General features: G+C 46.1%; 1 protein-coding gene and 1 long non-coding RNA gene across 3 annotated transcripts in view; one reads left to right on the forward strand and one right to left on the reverse strand.

Annotated features, from left to right (window-relative positions):
- The first annotated feature begins 1,124 nt into the window (after window positions 1–1,124).
- The window catches only part of LOC307206611, a 72,314-nt gene continuing 60,146 nt past the window's right edge, over window positions 1,125–13,292 (forward strand). Inside the window, exon 1 of the long non-coding RNA XR_013834415.1 lies at window positions 1,125–1,384. This is a non-coding gene — a long non-coding RNA (uncharacterized lncRNA). The remainder of the gene's footprint in view (window positions 1,385–13,292) is intronic.
- The window catches only part of RAB3D (RAB3D, member RAS oncogene family), a 32,767-nt gene continuing 27,474 nt past the window's right edge, over window positions 8,000–13,292 (reverse strand). For both annotated transcript variants that reach the window (XM_079959827.1, XM_079959826.1), the window contains exons 3-5: window positions 13,052–13,170; window positions 9,723–9,847; window positions 8,000–8,707 (exon numbers count right to left, since the gene is read on the reverse strand). In XM_079959827.1, coding sequence (XP_079815953.1) covers window positions 8,517–8,707; window positions 9,723–9,847; window positions 13,052–13,170 — 435 coding nt within the window. In that variant the 3' untranslated portion in view covers window positions 8,000–8,516. The remainder of the gene's footprint in view (window positions 8,708–9,722; window positions 9,848–13,051; window positions 13,171–13,292) is intronic.

Raw genomic sequence — 13,292 nt, forward strand, 5'->3', positions numbered from 1 at the left:
ACAATTAAATTACAATAATACAAATGTAATCAATGCTTTTTTTTCTTAAAAAAATGTTTAGGGGTACAGTGGACACTCGGGTTGCAAACGTGATCTGTGTGGGGGGCACGTTCGCAACCTGCAGCGCTTGCAACCCGCAGCGTCTGCGCACGTGCTGGTCACGATTCAGCGCTTCTGAGCATGCACAAAGTGTGATTTAGTGCTTCTGTGCATGCGCGAGTGCAGAAACCCAAAAGTAACCCGTTCCGGTACTTCCGGGTTCGGTGCAGTCCGCAACCCGAGGTATGACTGTACTCTCATTTTCCTACTCATATTGAAATGCTGCTCCTCAATGAGGTCAAACTTATAGTCACAAAATTTTTAGGGGTATGCGTCCCCCTGTGTCCCCCCAGAAAAAAGCACTGAATGTAATAATAAAACAATGCAACAGCAGAAGGCCAAGATAAAATCAAAAGCCAACAGTGAAAAATGGATCTTTGGTTAATGTTTCTACCTTCAGGGAACAGCTTTAGCCACAAAGTTAGTTGAAATAAAGCACTTAGAAAAGACAGATCTATTTCTCAGCTTGAATAATTATAGCACAAGTCCTTTTAAGCCTTCAAACTGGGCCCAGGGCTGTGATTAACCTGATGCTTCCTTAATTATCTAAAAAATGGGATATCTCAGTCTACCACTTCCCTTTATTTCTCCACATACCTTGGCTACTAGCAGCCTCCACACAATCACATAAAATGGGCTGATTTGGTAGTCAGCACTGTACAGTCATTGTTTGCTTTTATAATTGGGGTTTGGCTACAGTTCCCCGTGCAGTTGTAATCTAACTGGACTACTACAATGTACTTTATGTGGGGCTGTCCTTGAAGACAGTGCAGGCAGACGTTTCAGCTAGTGCAAAATGCTCAAGGCCAGTGGGGGCTGCAGAAAACAAACTGTCTGCACTGACTCCCAGTCAGCTCTTGAGATTGATTCTGAGTCCTGGTTGCTCTGAGAAATGGCTGGAGCCTTGAATACCTTTGTCTCCTGCTAAATATGCTGTTATAAGTTTGTGGGGGGCAAGACTCCCCTAAAAATTTCAGGATTCAGTAAAGAGTTAGAATTTAAGCAACCCCCTAAAATTCATGGGTAGGCAAACTAAGGCCCGGGGGCCGGATCCAGCCCAATCGCCTTCTAAATCTGGCCTGCAGATGGTCCGGGAATCATTGTGTTTTTACATGAGTAGAATGTGTCTTTTTATTTAAAATGCAACTCTGGGTTATTTGTGGGGCCTGCCGGGTGTTTTTACGTGAGTAGAATGTGTCCTTTTATTTAAAATGTATCTCTGGGTTATTTGTGGGGCATAGGAATTCATTCATCCCCCCCCCAATATAGTCCAGCCCCCCACAATGTCTGAGGGACAGTGGGTCGGCCCCCTGCTGAAAAAGTTTGCTGACCCCTGCATCCTTAGGTCCAGTAGGGACAGGAGTTCAAACCACTTTTTCCATATCCAGGAAATTTCCTGGTAGAAATTACCTGGCAGAGGAGCCATCAGGAAGAACAGGGGAGGAAGCGCTAGTTTTGCAAGATGGAGAAAGGGGCTGGAACACCACGTGGGCTTGCTGAGACAGGCTGTAATGAAGACACAGACAGCATGACTGATTTCTCTGTTGGCAGACCCAAGCCTGCTGCACCTATGCGAGAAGCAAAGGACCCTCAGGGTGCAATGTTGGGATTCTCCATCTAGGCTCAAGTTATATATAAACCATGGGTCGGCAAACTAAGGCCCGTGGGCCGGATCAGGCCCAATTGCCTTCTAAATCCAGCCCACAGACAGTCCGGGATTCACTGCGTGGATCACCAGTGCGTGGATCGTCAGCGCTCGAGCTCTTTCCCTCTCCCTCCTTCTCCCTCACACGGCAGTGGTGGCGGGCGCCTCCTCCCTCCCTCCTCCTGGCTTCTCCCTGCCCTGCCTAGAGGAGGAAGGGGGCTGGGCTTTGTTGGTGCCAGCCCCTCTCCGGAGCCCTTTCACACGCCGCTCATCGTCCCTCGTTCATTTTTTTTCTTTTCAAAATATAGTCCGGCCCCCCACAAAGTCTGAGGGACAGTGAACCGGCCCCCTGCTGAAAAAGTTTGAGGACCCCTGAAATAAACCATCTATCATAAAGTCACCACAGCATCCGTTGTGCCTCATTTCCAAAGGAAACACAAACCCTAGGTAAGTGCCTGGACCCCTGAAATCTTGCACCGCTCAGAGATCGGGCTGGTGTGTAACAATACATTAATGTATGTCTGTGGCCTTGTCCTGAGTCATCTAATTTACAGAGTTAAAGCAGTGCAATAACTGCAGGGTACTTCCATCTGGCAATATCTAGGAAGCTTCCATTGACAGGTAGAGAGCTTTCTCTGATCACATATGTTTTACAGACTTTGGTTCCATGCCCGCTGCTGCAAATGCCTTTATTGTGCTATTATTAGTTGATTGGTTATTCATTATGCTATATTTTTAGCTTTAAAGTTTAATGAGCTATTATTCATATCTGCAGCTCATTTTTTTAAAGGAAGTTTTAATGTAGCAAAGTGTCTGATCCATAATTCAGTCGATAAATATAAAGCATCCTTTAGTCAACCCAGCCAGCCTGTGTGTCTCCAGACCTTACACAACCACTTTGTTAATGTGGAGTTATGAACATTAGCTGCCTTTGGAGTGATTTGGGGCCGTGTGTTGTTCTTGGCATGGCGAGACCTTCAGTACATTCCTAGATCAAGGTCATCTGACTCAGCCTAGTGTTTTTTTTAAAGGGTTTCCAAAACATGATATGTGGCCTTGATGCACACTGTAGAATTCGCATAACCAAACCCGATGAGAAAGTCACCCTGTATTTCACTCATTTCAGCTCTTGATTAACAAAAATACAATTATGACTGAAGATGATTAACTCTAAAAATCCATGTTTGGCACAAAGATATTTGGACGTGTGTAGGTTGTAGCACCTATCTTTAAAAGACATCTGAAGGCAGCCCTGCTCAGGGAAGCTTTTAATATTTAATGCTGTACTGTTTTTAACATTTGATTGGGAGCCACCCAGAGTGGCTGGGGAAACTCAGCCAGATGAGCGGGGTATAAATAATAAATTATTATTATTATTATTATTATTATTATTATTATTATTATTATTATGGAACAACATCCCCTATTTTCAAAGCTCCTTAGTCCCTGTTTGGAAATTGCACGGAAGAGTAGGAGGCACTCAGCCCTGCTTCTCCACCGAGCCCTTTAAGTGATGTGTGGTTTGGGTCCTCCACTCAAAACAAATAGGGGAGGGGACTGTATAAATTAAGCAAATCCTTCACAGCACCTGATTGGCCAGATGAGGTTTTTGACCTGCCACTTAAGGTCCAATGACAGGGATGGCAAACTTGTGACCTTCCAGATGTTGTTAGATTGCAACTCCCATGAGTCCTGGTCAACGTGGCCAATGATCAGGCATTATGCAAGTTGTAGAAACATCTGGTGAGTTGCAGGTTCCCCATCCCTGCCCTACAAATATTGTAAGCATCTATCCTTAGTTATTCAAATGAAAAGTTTCCAGAAGAAGCTGAACAACATGAATATCTTGTAAAAAGTCAGTAAATAATGTCAAATGGTGCTCATTAGATCAGCTTCATCTGAAGGTGAAGGCATATACTCGCTGTGGACCCTGCTTTCGGATGAAATGATCTAGATGTTCATTCCACCCAAAATTAATGTGCAGGTAGGGGGCATAACACTGGTAGCCTCTTCCCTCTGTAGTGGAACATCTCGAGAGAGCTTCTTCAGCATTCTTCAGGACAGGTTGCCTGGGGTGAGGGGAGGGCTTATCTCCCCTTACCTTTTGCCTTGGTCTTTCTAGGCTCTTTAAAGCTGAAGCACAACAAATAGCAATTTGGGTTTTCTGCAGATTGCCATTTTCTCCAATTCAGCTTTAAAGAGTGGGTTTTCACAGGCAAAGCTATAGGGCAAAAACCAAAAACAAACAAAACCAGCACTTGGACACAGAAGTTTAAAGTGCAGACCTTTGCCTTACAAAAGGTAAGTGTGGATAATCTCTAACTGATGGGATTATTGTTTGATCTGCTTATTTGTCAGTCTTTTGCATTCTGGAGTGATCGCCTCATTGGAGAAAAGGCCATGTGACTCTTTTTAAAATGTCTGTAGGCACCTTAAGTGTGTCTCTGACAGCAGAGGGCTGACTTTTGCAGCAAAACCTTTTTCAAAAACCACAAGAGCTCTTCAGCTCACAAAATCTGGAACCTGTAGGCACAGTTTAACTTGCTTGCCCTTTCTATTACCTGTGGGCCATCATCCGTAACACTGTGCACCAACACCTCACATGATTCCTTCCTGAGTGTTGATCCTGGCTGGTTGACAATCAATTTACTGTGCTTAAGAATAGTGAATATGTCTTTTATCTTCTATTGCGCTCTCTCTCTCTCTCTCTCTCACACACACACACACACACACACACACACAGAGGGAGAGGGGTGTGTGGGGAGAGATAGACTTAAACTTGTTTGGTTACTTAGTGGAAAGCCTGTATTTGAACTGACGAGATGTTTCTAGCAGACATTCCATACACATAATAAGCTGATTTGAAACTCCTGTCACTGCTGTGAGCCCAGACAGTCTTCCTTTGTTTTCTGGACGGAGGTGAAAGCAGGAGCTAATACCCAGAAGGGACATATACAGCTTATCTGATCAGAGGGGGTGAAGGAATTGTGCACACAGTTGAAAAACAGGGTCCTCAGTCACTCAGTCATGCAGGGTTTGGTTCTCTGCTACATAAATTCATGAGGGGACCTATACCAAACCAGCTTTATTGATAACAAACTTGCAGGGTTAGATCTTTTGATGTGATGATAAACCTACAGAAATTGTATTTGAAACCATTTTTGGTAGCATTTGATCTGTCCTGCTTTAGAAATGTGGCTTCCTCAGTTACCTTCTCCATCCCCAGTAGATCTAGGAAGCCCACCTTTTGTGTGACCATCCTCACACCAAGGTCCTTTAGCAGCGCAGGTTGGTCTGATAGAGCCAATGGGGTACTGCCTCTCCTCCGGTCCCCACCTGCCTGCCCTCTTCCTTACCATGGGGTGGTACAGTCCATTAGCTTCCTTCTCTTTTGCTATCCTTGTTAGGATAATGATGTTCCGTTCCACCTAAACAGATGTGTGGAGCTGTTGTATGTCACATGTCTGTTTACGTTCCAGCACAGCTTGCTGGGAACTTCCATTTTGTGTATAGCTTTTGCCTAATGCTGTTTCTTGCTCTTGGACATGAAGGAGAGGAGACACGTTTTCTTTGTCCTGATCTATGCTGAATAAACTGCTTGTAAATATGCCTTACATATGCCTCTGTCCACCCTTCCGTCGCGAAGAGTTTGTTATCTCTGCTGGCTTGTGTGCTCAGCTTCTGAAAGGCTTCTGAAGCTCTGAGTCGCAGTTTTGATGCAGAACTGAGGACAGGAGTTCGACCAGCTGCCGGCTGGTGGGCTGGAGCCAGCTGGGGGGTCTGCCAATTGCCCCCGTTCCCTTGGACGCATCACAACAGTCCTTGTAGAAGTCAGCAGGAAGAAGGATGCAGAAGCAATTAACATTATTTGGCTCTGACGCTTCCTACTCTCCTCCCTGTATTCTACCCCTCAGTTCCCAATAGGCACCAGCCCTCATGCAGTGGGTGAAGTTTCTGTCTCCCTCTGGTTCACAGAATCCCTTGCTGCCCCATACAGCTTAGGGCTAGACCAGGGGTAGGCACCCTAAGGCCCGGGGGCCAGATGCAGCCCAATCGCCTTCTAAATCCAGCCTGCGGATGCTCTGGGAATCAGCGTGTTTTTACATGAGTAGAATGTGTCCTTTTATTTAAAATGAACCTCTGGGTTATTTTGGGGGACTGCCTGGTGTTTACATGAGTGGAATGTCTGCTTTTATTTAAAATGCATCCCTAGGTTATTTGGGGGGCATAGGAATTTGTTTATATTTTTTTCTTCAAAATATAATCCAGCCCATGACATGGTCTGAGGGATGGTGGACCAGCCCACGGCTGAAAAAGGTTGCTGAACCCTGGGCTAGACTATCGGAAAGATTGTATTCCCTCATACAAACCTGCCTGAGTGCTGAGATATTCGAGGGAGGCCCTTCTCCCAGTCCCACCACCCTTGGTGGGGATGCGGGAGAGAGCCTTCTTGGTGGCGGCTGCTCCTAGATTCTGGTACTCCCTCCCTAAAGAAGTTGTCCTTCCACCAACAGATGAAGGAAGACCTTCTTGTTCCAACAGGCTTTGGGGAACTGACTACTTTCAATGAAAGGGCTGGTGCCGTCCTGTTTTTAAGCTGCCTTGAGCCCCTGCCAGGGAAAAAGGCAGGATATAAATAAATGCATCATAATAACAATCAGAGGGACGCCGGTGGCGCTGTGGGTTAAACCACAGAGCCTAGGACTTGCCGATCAGAAGGTCGGCAGTTCAAATCCCCTCGATGGGGTGAGCTCCCGTTGCTCGGTCCCTGCTCCTGCCAACCTAGCAGTTCGAAAGCACATCAAAATGCAAGTAGATAAATAGGTAACGCTCCAGCGGGAAGGTAAACGGTGTTTCCGTGCGCTGCTCTGGTTCACAGAAGCAGCTTAGTCATGCTGGCCACATGACCTGGAAGCTGTACGCCGGCTCCCTCGGCCAATAAAGTGAGATGAGCTCCGCAACCCCAGAGTCGGTCACGACTGGACCTAATGGTCAGGGGTCCCTTTACCTTTATATTCCTTGGAAAAGGAATGCCTCCATAGCAAGCCAGCACTGAGAAATCAGCAAGGCTTGGAGATGTCTTCTGCATACATTAATTTGGAATGATGCAGGGGAAGAAGGAGCACAATGTCAAACTGCCCCCCTGCCAATATCTTGTCAGTTGCATTTGTTAGTGCAGAAAGTTCCTTGATCTGGTGTGTAGAGATCTTTCCTATTCTACTTAATTCAAGAGGGTTCTGGAAGCTTCTCTGTGTGAAAGAAACAAGCAGAAGGTTCCTGGTGTTTGGGTTATTCCTTCAGAGAAGCTGAGTACAGCTGGCTTAAACTGGTTCTCTTATCTCTTTCTGTCAAGGAGCCTGGGTTTCACTTTCTCTTTCTATCTCTTTTCTTTCTACTGTGGTGTTCTGCACATAGTGTTAATGTTTAGTCTTATTATGATTCATTGTAAGTTTAAGTTAAGTCTGCTGCAACTGGATTTCTTATGGACAGTTCCAACCTTGAATGTATTGGATTTGCGACCATTATGCTCATTTGCCTTCAGTAGCAGTAAAGCTCTGCTGGATGAAATACAATTGCCTCTGGTCTATTTTTTGGGAATCCTGCATTGTGTTTAAGTTTTTACTTTGCTAATTATACATTGGAATCTACTCTGGATCAATAGTGAGTAGAATTTCAATGACGTATCTTATTCCTTGTGTGTACCCACAGGTGGGGATAAAAACAGGTTTGTTTGTCTTTTATCCAAGCAGCACTTAAAATGGGGCAATTAAAATGTTAAAAGTTAAATAAACCTTGTGGAGGGAGGAGTGTTAAGGTATATAGAATTGTACATATGGTTGATTTGAATATGTTATTATTGATTATGTATACCCAATGTATCAGCTGCCTGGGGGTTTTCACTGTTTGTTTTCACTGTTTGTGTTTCGGTTGTTGGTAAAATCAATCAATCAATCAATCATCCATTCCCCTATGAACCACCCTGAAAGGAACAGGCCTCCCCAACTAGGTTAATGAATAGAACAATAATGGGTGGTAATTTCTTGTAAAGAAATAAAGTGGAAAAACGGGAAGTGTGGAATGGGAAGTCTAAGGGGAACAGATGTAGGGAAATATGTAGAATATGCATGTATGCATTGAAATTCTGGAAAAAACAAAATAAAAAAAGGAACAGGCCCCTCCATCACCCCACTGTGACAGCCCTTCAAGTTGTATTTCTCCCTCCCTTAAAAGCTCAGGAAATGCGGATATCCGTCATCAAACTGCCACTGGGTTTATTTTTTTAAATAGCGGAGAAGTTGGCAAAAGGCTGCTGAAGTTGGCAAAAAGAGAACTGGCCTCCCAATCTCTTCAGCGATACAGGCAGGTTTGGCTGGTAATGTATGTAAACGGTTGGAGTTTGGCTGGAGACTTGAAAAGAAGTTGGGGGAATTTCTCCACTGTTCAGGAGGTGGGTCAGCATCACCCAGGATGCAAAGATAGTTTGTATACTGGAAGGAGGGAGTGTGTGTGTGTCTCAGAGAGAGAGAGAAGGGCAGAGAGAACAGGCAATCATGCTCCTCTGCTAGAAAATGCCAATCATGCTATGGGGTGGGGGGCAGAGGGGGACTGGGCAGCTGGCACATGCTGTCAGAGGCAAAACAGGTACAGCCAGAGGCAAACAGGGCAGATCAGCCAACCAGAGGTCAGGTGAAGAGGTGCACAGCTGCTGAGCCTTCCTCTCTATGTACGACAATGAATTGCTACAGGGTCCAAGGGGTGGGCACAGTCCTATCTAGCAAGAGCAGCTGCTGGACTGTGCAGGCGGGGTCTCATTCAGGGCAGTGTTTTTGTGGTTGTTGCTGGCCATGCCAGGGCTGGCGTCCAGGCTCTCGTTCATCTTCTCGCAGATTATGTCCACCAAGCGCTCAAAGACTTGCTTGACGTTGATGTTGTCCTTTGCACTGGCCTCAAAGAATTCAAAACCTGTGAAGGGGGAAAAGCATTTTGTAAAAAAGAAGAAGAGGGGGCCAGAGGAGCACAGAAACTAAGAGCCCCGCGGGATCAGGCCCATGGCCCATCTAATCTGGCATCCTGTTCTCACAGTGGCCAACCAAATGCCCGCGGGAAACCCAAAAGCAGGACCTTGCAAGCAACTCTTCCTTCCTGCAGTTTCCAAAAACTGGTTTTCAGAAGTATGGCTAGTAGCCTTAGCCACTGGTGGAGGAAGGGGTAGGGTGGGGCCTGGGTGTCATCCCTGAGCAGGGGGGACTGTTAGAATTCCTGCTCCATGGTTGCAGTCATGGGATTGTTGTCTTTCACATGATGGTATATGTTTTGACTCCACAGAGTGGGAAGTTACGGAGACAGGATATTTGTGTTACTGTGTTCCGTGAAGTGGGACTATTGTCCTTTGTCCTTTTTCTCTTTGCTGTCTGATGCTAGAGAGAGAGAGAGGGAGCCATGTTGCAGTGCTCTGTGTGTGTTTATATGTAAATAAAGTAGATTAGCCAAAATGCAGAGTTGCCGGGGTTCTCCCACGCAAGCTATGAAGACTCTGCAGATCCCTAAGTGTGCCGATGTCGACTGGCATCGGTCGCTGTGATGTTTGGGCTGAAGAAAGCTTTTGAAGCTCCCGAACGATCGACCAGGAGGGAGGGAACATGCCAGTTGGGCATGTGTCTCTGCCAGGGTCCTACTTGAGTGTAGGCTGAACTCCTGACAGGGACATCACTGCCCTGCCCCCCGGGACGCTCGCCCCGTTCCTGGTGAACAGTATTGCGCACCGCTCTGGGTGCCAGAGCAGCTAGCTCTGCCTCTGGCCTTAGTTTCCATGAATTTGCCTAACCATCTCTTTAAGCCGTTCCAAGTTGTTGGCCGTCCCTGCCTTCTGTGCGAGTGGTTCACTATGTGCTGCGTGACAAAATGCTTTGAGGGGTGGGGTGTTGAGGCAGGGGTCTGATTTAATCTGGAGCTGTGTAGATAGGAGGTCAGGACACACCTAGCTCATCCGCCAGCCTCTTGCCGTCCTCAGTGGGTATCACTCGGTCATCCTCCAGGTCACACTTGTTCCCGACTAGAATCACTTGCGCATTGTCCCATGAGTAAGTCTTGATCTGAGTTGCCCTACAAGGGGGACAGAGAAGGCATTTTTGATCTTGTAATTCTTTTTTTGTGAAACGCTTTGAGTTTGTTTCTTTATGGTCAAGTATCATCATCATCATAATTTATTATTTATGGCTGGTTTTTCCAGCCACTCTAAATTTTGTGAAATAAATAAATGAAACCACCCAACTCTAAAATCACACAACAGCACCGCTGCCCTTCACTACGTCAATCTTGTGCAAAATAATAGTGATTTGGGCTAAAAAGAATGGGATTCCAGTTTCAGTGCCTACAGCAGGGATGGGGAATCTGCAGTCCTCCAGATATTGTTTTGTGTCTTGCTCCCATCAGACCCAGCCAGCACAGATTCCCCATCCTTGGCCTACAGAAACCACAGAACTGAGGGTTGTATGAGTATGGACGAGATCAGAATGAGCCATCAGCATGTACACATAATGCTCTCAGCTTTCCTGATCGCTGCTTCCAGCCACCCACACTGATCTTGCAAAGTCACACAATCCCTGACCACAGGGATCATGGAAGAAGCATGGCTGGCTTCTTGCTGTGGCCACTGTCCCAAGGGTGAAGGCTATCTGGTCTCCCCTACAAGAAGCTTCCTGTGTTCCTGGAATAATCTCTGTAAATAAAGGTTAAATGGGTTAAAATAGATATACGTATATACATAGATGTATATAGTGGTGCCTCGCAAGACGAAATTAATCCGTTCCGTGAGGCTCTTCGTATAGCGGTTTTTTCATCTTGCGAAGCAAGCCCATTGACAGCTTAGCGGATTAGCGCTATTAGCGGTTTAGCGGCTTTTAGCGATCAGCTGTTAAGCGGCTTATCAGCGGATCAGCTGATAAACGGCTTAGCGGCTTAGGAAAAGGGGGGAAAAGGGGGAAAAACCCGCAGGAACTCGCAAGACATTTTCGTCTTGCGAAGCAAGCCCATAGGGAAATTCGTTTTGCGAAGAGCCTCCAAAACGGAAAACCCTTTCGTCTAGTGGGTTTTCCGTCTTGCGAGGCGTTCATCTTGCGGGGCACCACTGTATTATTATTTTATTATGAATACGTTGATAAGTTTAGGTAATAGGTTTATTAGAGTGAAAAGATGTTGAGAAGGACGGGAAGTCAAATTTATGTACTAAATTTATACTAGGAAGACTTACATATACAGTGGTACCTCGGGTTAAGTACTTAATTCGTTCCAGAGGTCCGTTCTTAACCTGAAACTGTTCTTAATCTGAAGCACCACTTTAGCTAATGGGGCCTCCTGCTGCCACCACGCCGCCGGAGCGCGATTTCTGTTCTCATCCTGAAGCAAAGTTCTTAATCCAAGGTACTATTTCTGAGTTAGCAGAGTCTGTAACCTGAAGCGTATGTAACCTGAAGCGTATGTAACCCGAGGTACTACTGTATATTTGTTGGGATTTTTATTTTGATAAGTTTGATTTACAGATTATAAAATGTCTTTGATGTACGGATGCAATTACGGTTAATAAAGCATAAAAAAGAAAGTAATGCAAAAGACGCTTCCAAGTAGCATATTGCATTGTCAAATGCAACAACCAAACAAGGCTAAATGAACTCTTCAGCATGTGGAATGTAGACAGACACATCATTTGCCACACACTATTTGTTTAAGAACGAAGGGGGATAAACAGGCAAGAGCGCATGTGGTTTCTCTGTTGGGAAATTTAACAGGGGTGTTTAGCTCTCCTGGTCTGGTGCAACAAACACAGCCAAGAGCCTTGTGGAACCATAGAATCATAGAGTTGGCAGAGTCCACAACCGTAAGGGCTAACAGGCTTAATGTGGTTTCGAGCTTTCAGGGACTAGAGTCCTCTTCATCGGTGCTGGGCGTCATATGTACAGATGCCACTCTTGAATGCTTTGAGGGATACAATAATTATTAAGGTAGATAAACTCCAGATGTTTCTCAAGGCAGACCTCAGACGTGAAACCGAGATGGGCTTGCAGCTAAGCAGCTAATGCCTGAAAGATCTCTGCCAACGCAACAAAACCTGAGCAGGCTTGCAACTCCTCCTGGGTGTGTCTGTGCAAGAGCTTTTGGGGCTTTAGTTATCAAGCCAGAAGTGACTGATTGCGGGATGCTGCAACTTTTAACCCGCAGTCCAACCCAACAAGTCTCTTCGTCGGCTTGGAGGACTAGCCGGGATCAGCAGAGGGGATGGCTCTGGTGCTGTGAGGATTTCATGCAGTTTGAGCCGTGGAGAAATCCCCATGCAGACCTGCCCCAGCAAGCTCTCAAAAGAGCTGCCTGCAATTCATTTCCCTTAAAAGGCCATCTGCAAAAAGGGAATAAGTTTGAGGAACCCTGGAACAGGGTAACCCAATGCTTTGCTCCATAGGCACAGGAAAGAAAGAACAAAAGAACGAAAGTTTGGATTTGATATCCCGCTTTATCACTACCCGAAGGAGTCTCAAAGCGGCTAACATTCTCCTTTCCCTTCCTTCCCAACAACAAACACTCTGTGAGGTGAGTGGGGCTGAGAGACTTCAGAGAAGTGTGACTAGCCCAAGGTCACCCAGTAGCTGCATGTGGGAGGAGCGGGGAATCGAACCCAGTTCACCAGATTACGAGTCCACCGCTCTTAACTACTACACCACACTGGCTCTTCATGCATGCCAGGTCTTTACAGGTTTCAAGGCCTTTGCCATACATCCCATAACCTTATCCGACAGCAAGGGGACAATTGTATAGCGTATATTTCCTACATAAGAAGCTGCCTTATAACCAAGTCGCACCATTGGCCCACCTAGTTCAGTGGTGTCTACTCAGGCGGTCGGTGTCTCTTTGGAGCCTCAAACAGGGAAAGGTCTTCCCCAGCTCTCTAATCCAATATCCTGAACTGGAGACCTCTGGGTGCAAAGTGTGTGTCCCACCACTGAGCTATGGTGCCTTTGGCCCACTGGAGAAGGAACTTTGGCACTGAGCGCTTTCATAAAGACCTGTTCCATACTGGGTGTAGGCAAGCGGAAGACTAAGCGAGTTGCGTCATAGCATTTGAATTACGTTCTCTCGATACCAAAGCAGTGGCTGTCCTGAGAGAAAGGACCTCAGGCACACCCTGCTACACCTCTACCTGAGCACACCCCCTTTTCTGCTTTAAAGGCACACAGGTAAGGTTGGAAATCCACATCCTGGGAAATAGGAATACATGGATCCCAGTCTCATCCTAGGATTCTGTGCAGCGTTCCTTACCAGTCTTGTACAGCACTGAAAGACTCCTGGTTGGAAATATCATACATGAGTAAGAAGCCCATGGCTCCCCTGTAATAGGCTGTTGTTATCGTCCGATATCGCTCTTGGCCGGCTGTGTCCTTAGAGAAAGAGAAGAAGGTTATTTATGTACATGCCACTACTGCGGCCCATGTTTTGTTAGCCCCAAAATGGAAAATGAGTGAGGTCCCAACCAAAGGAAAGTGGCAACTTAAGTTGACAG

The sequence above is a fragment of the Podarcis cretensis genome (assembly GCF_951804945.1).
Source record: "Podarcis cretensis genome assembly, chromosome: 17".
Taxonomy (NCBI): Eukaryota; Metazoa; Chordata; class Lepidosauria; order Squamata; family Lacertidae; genus Podarcis; species Podarcis cretensis.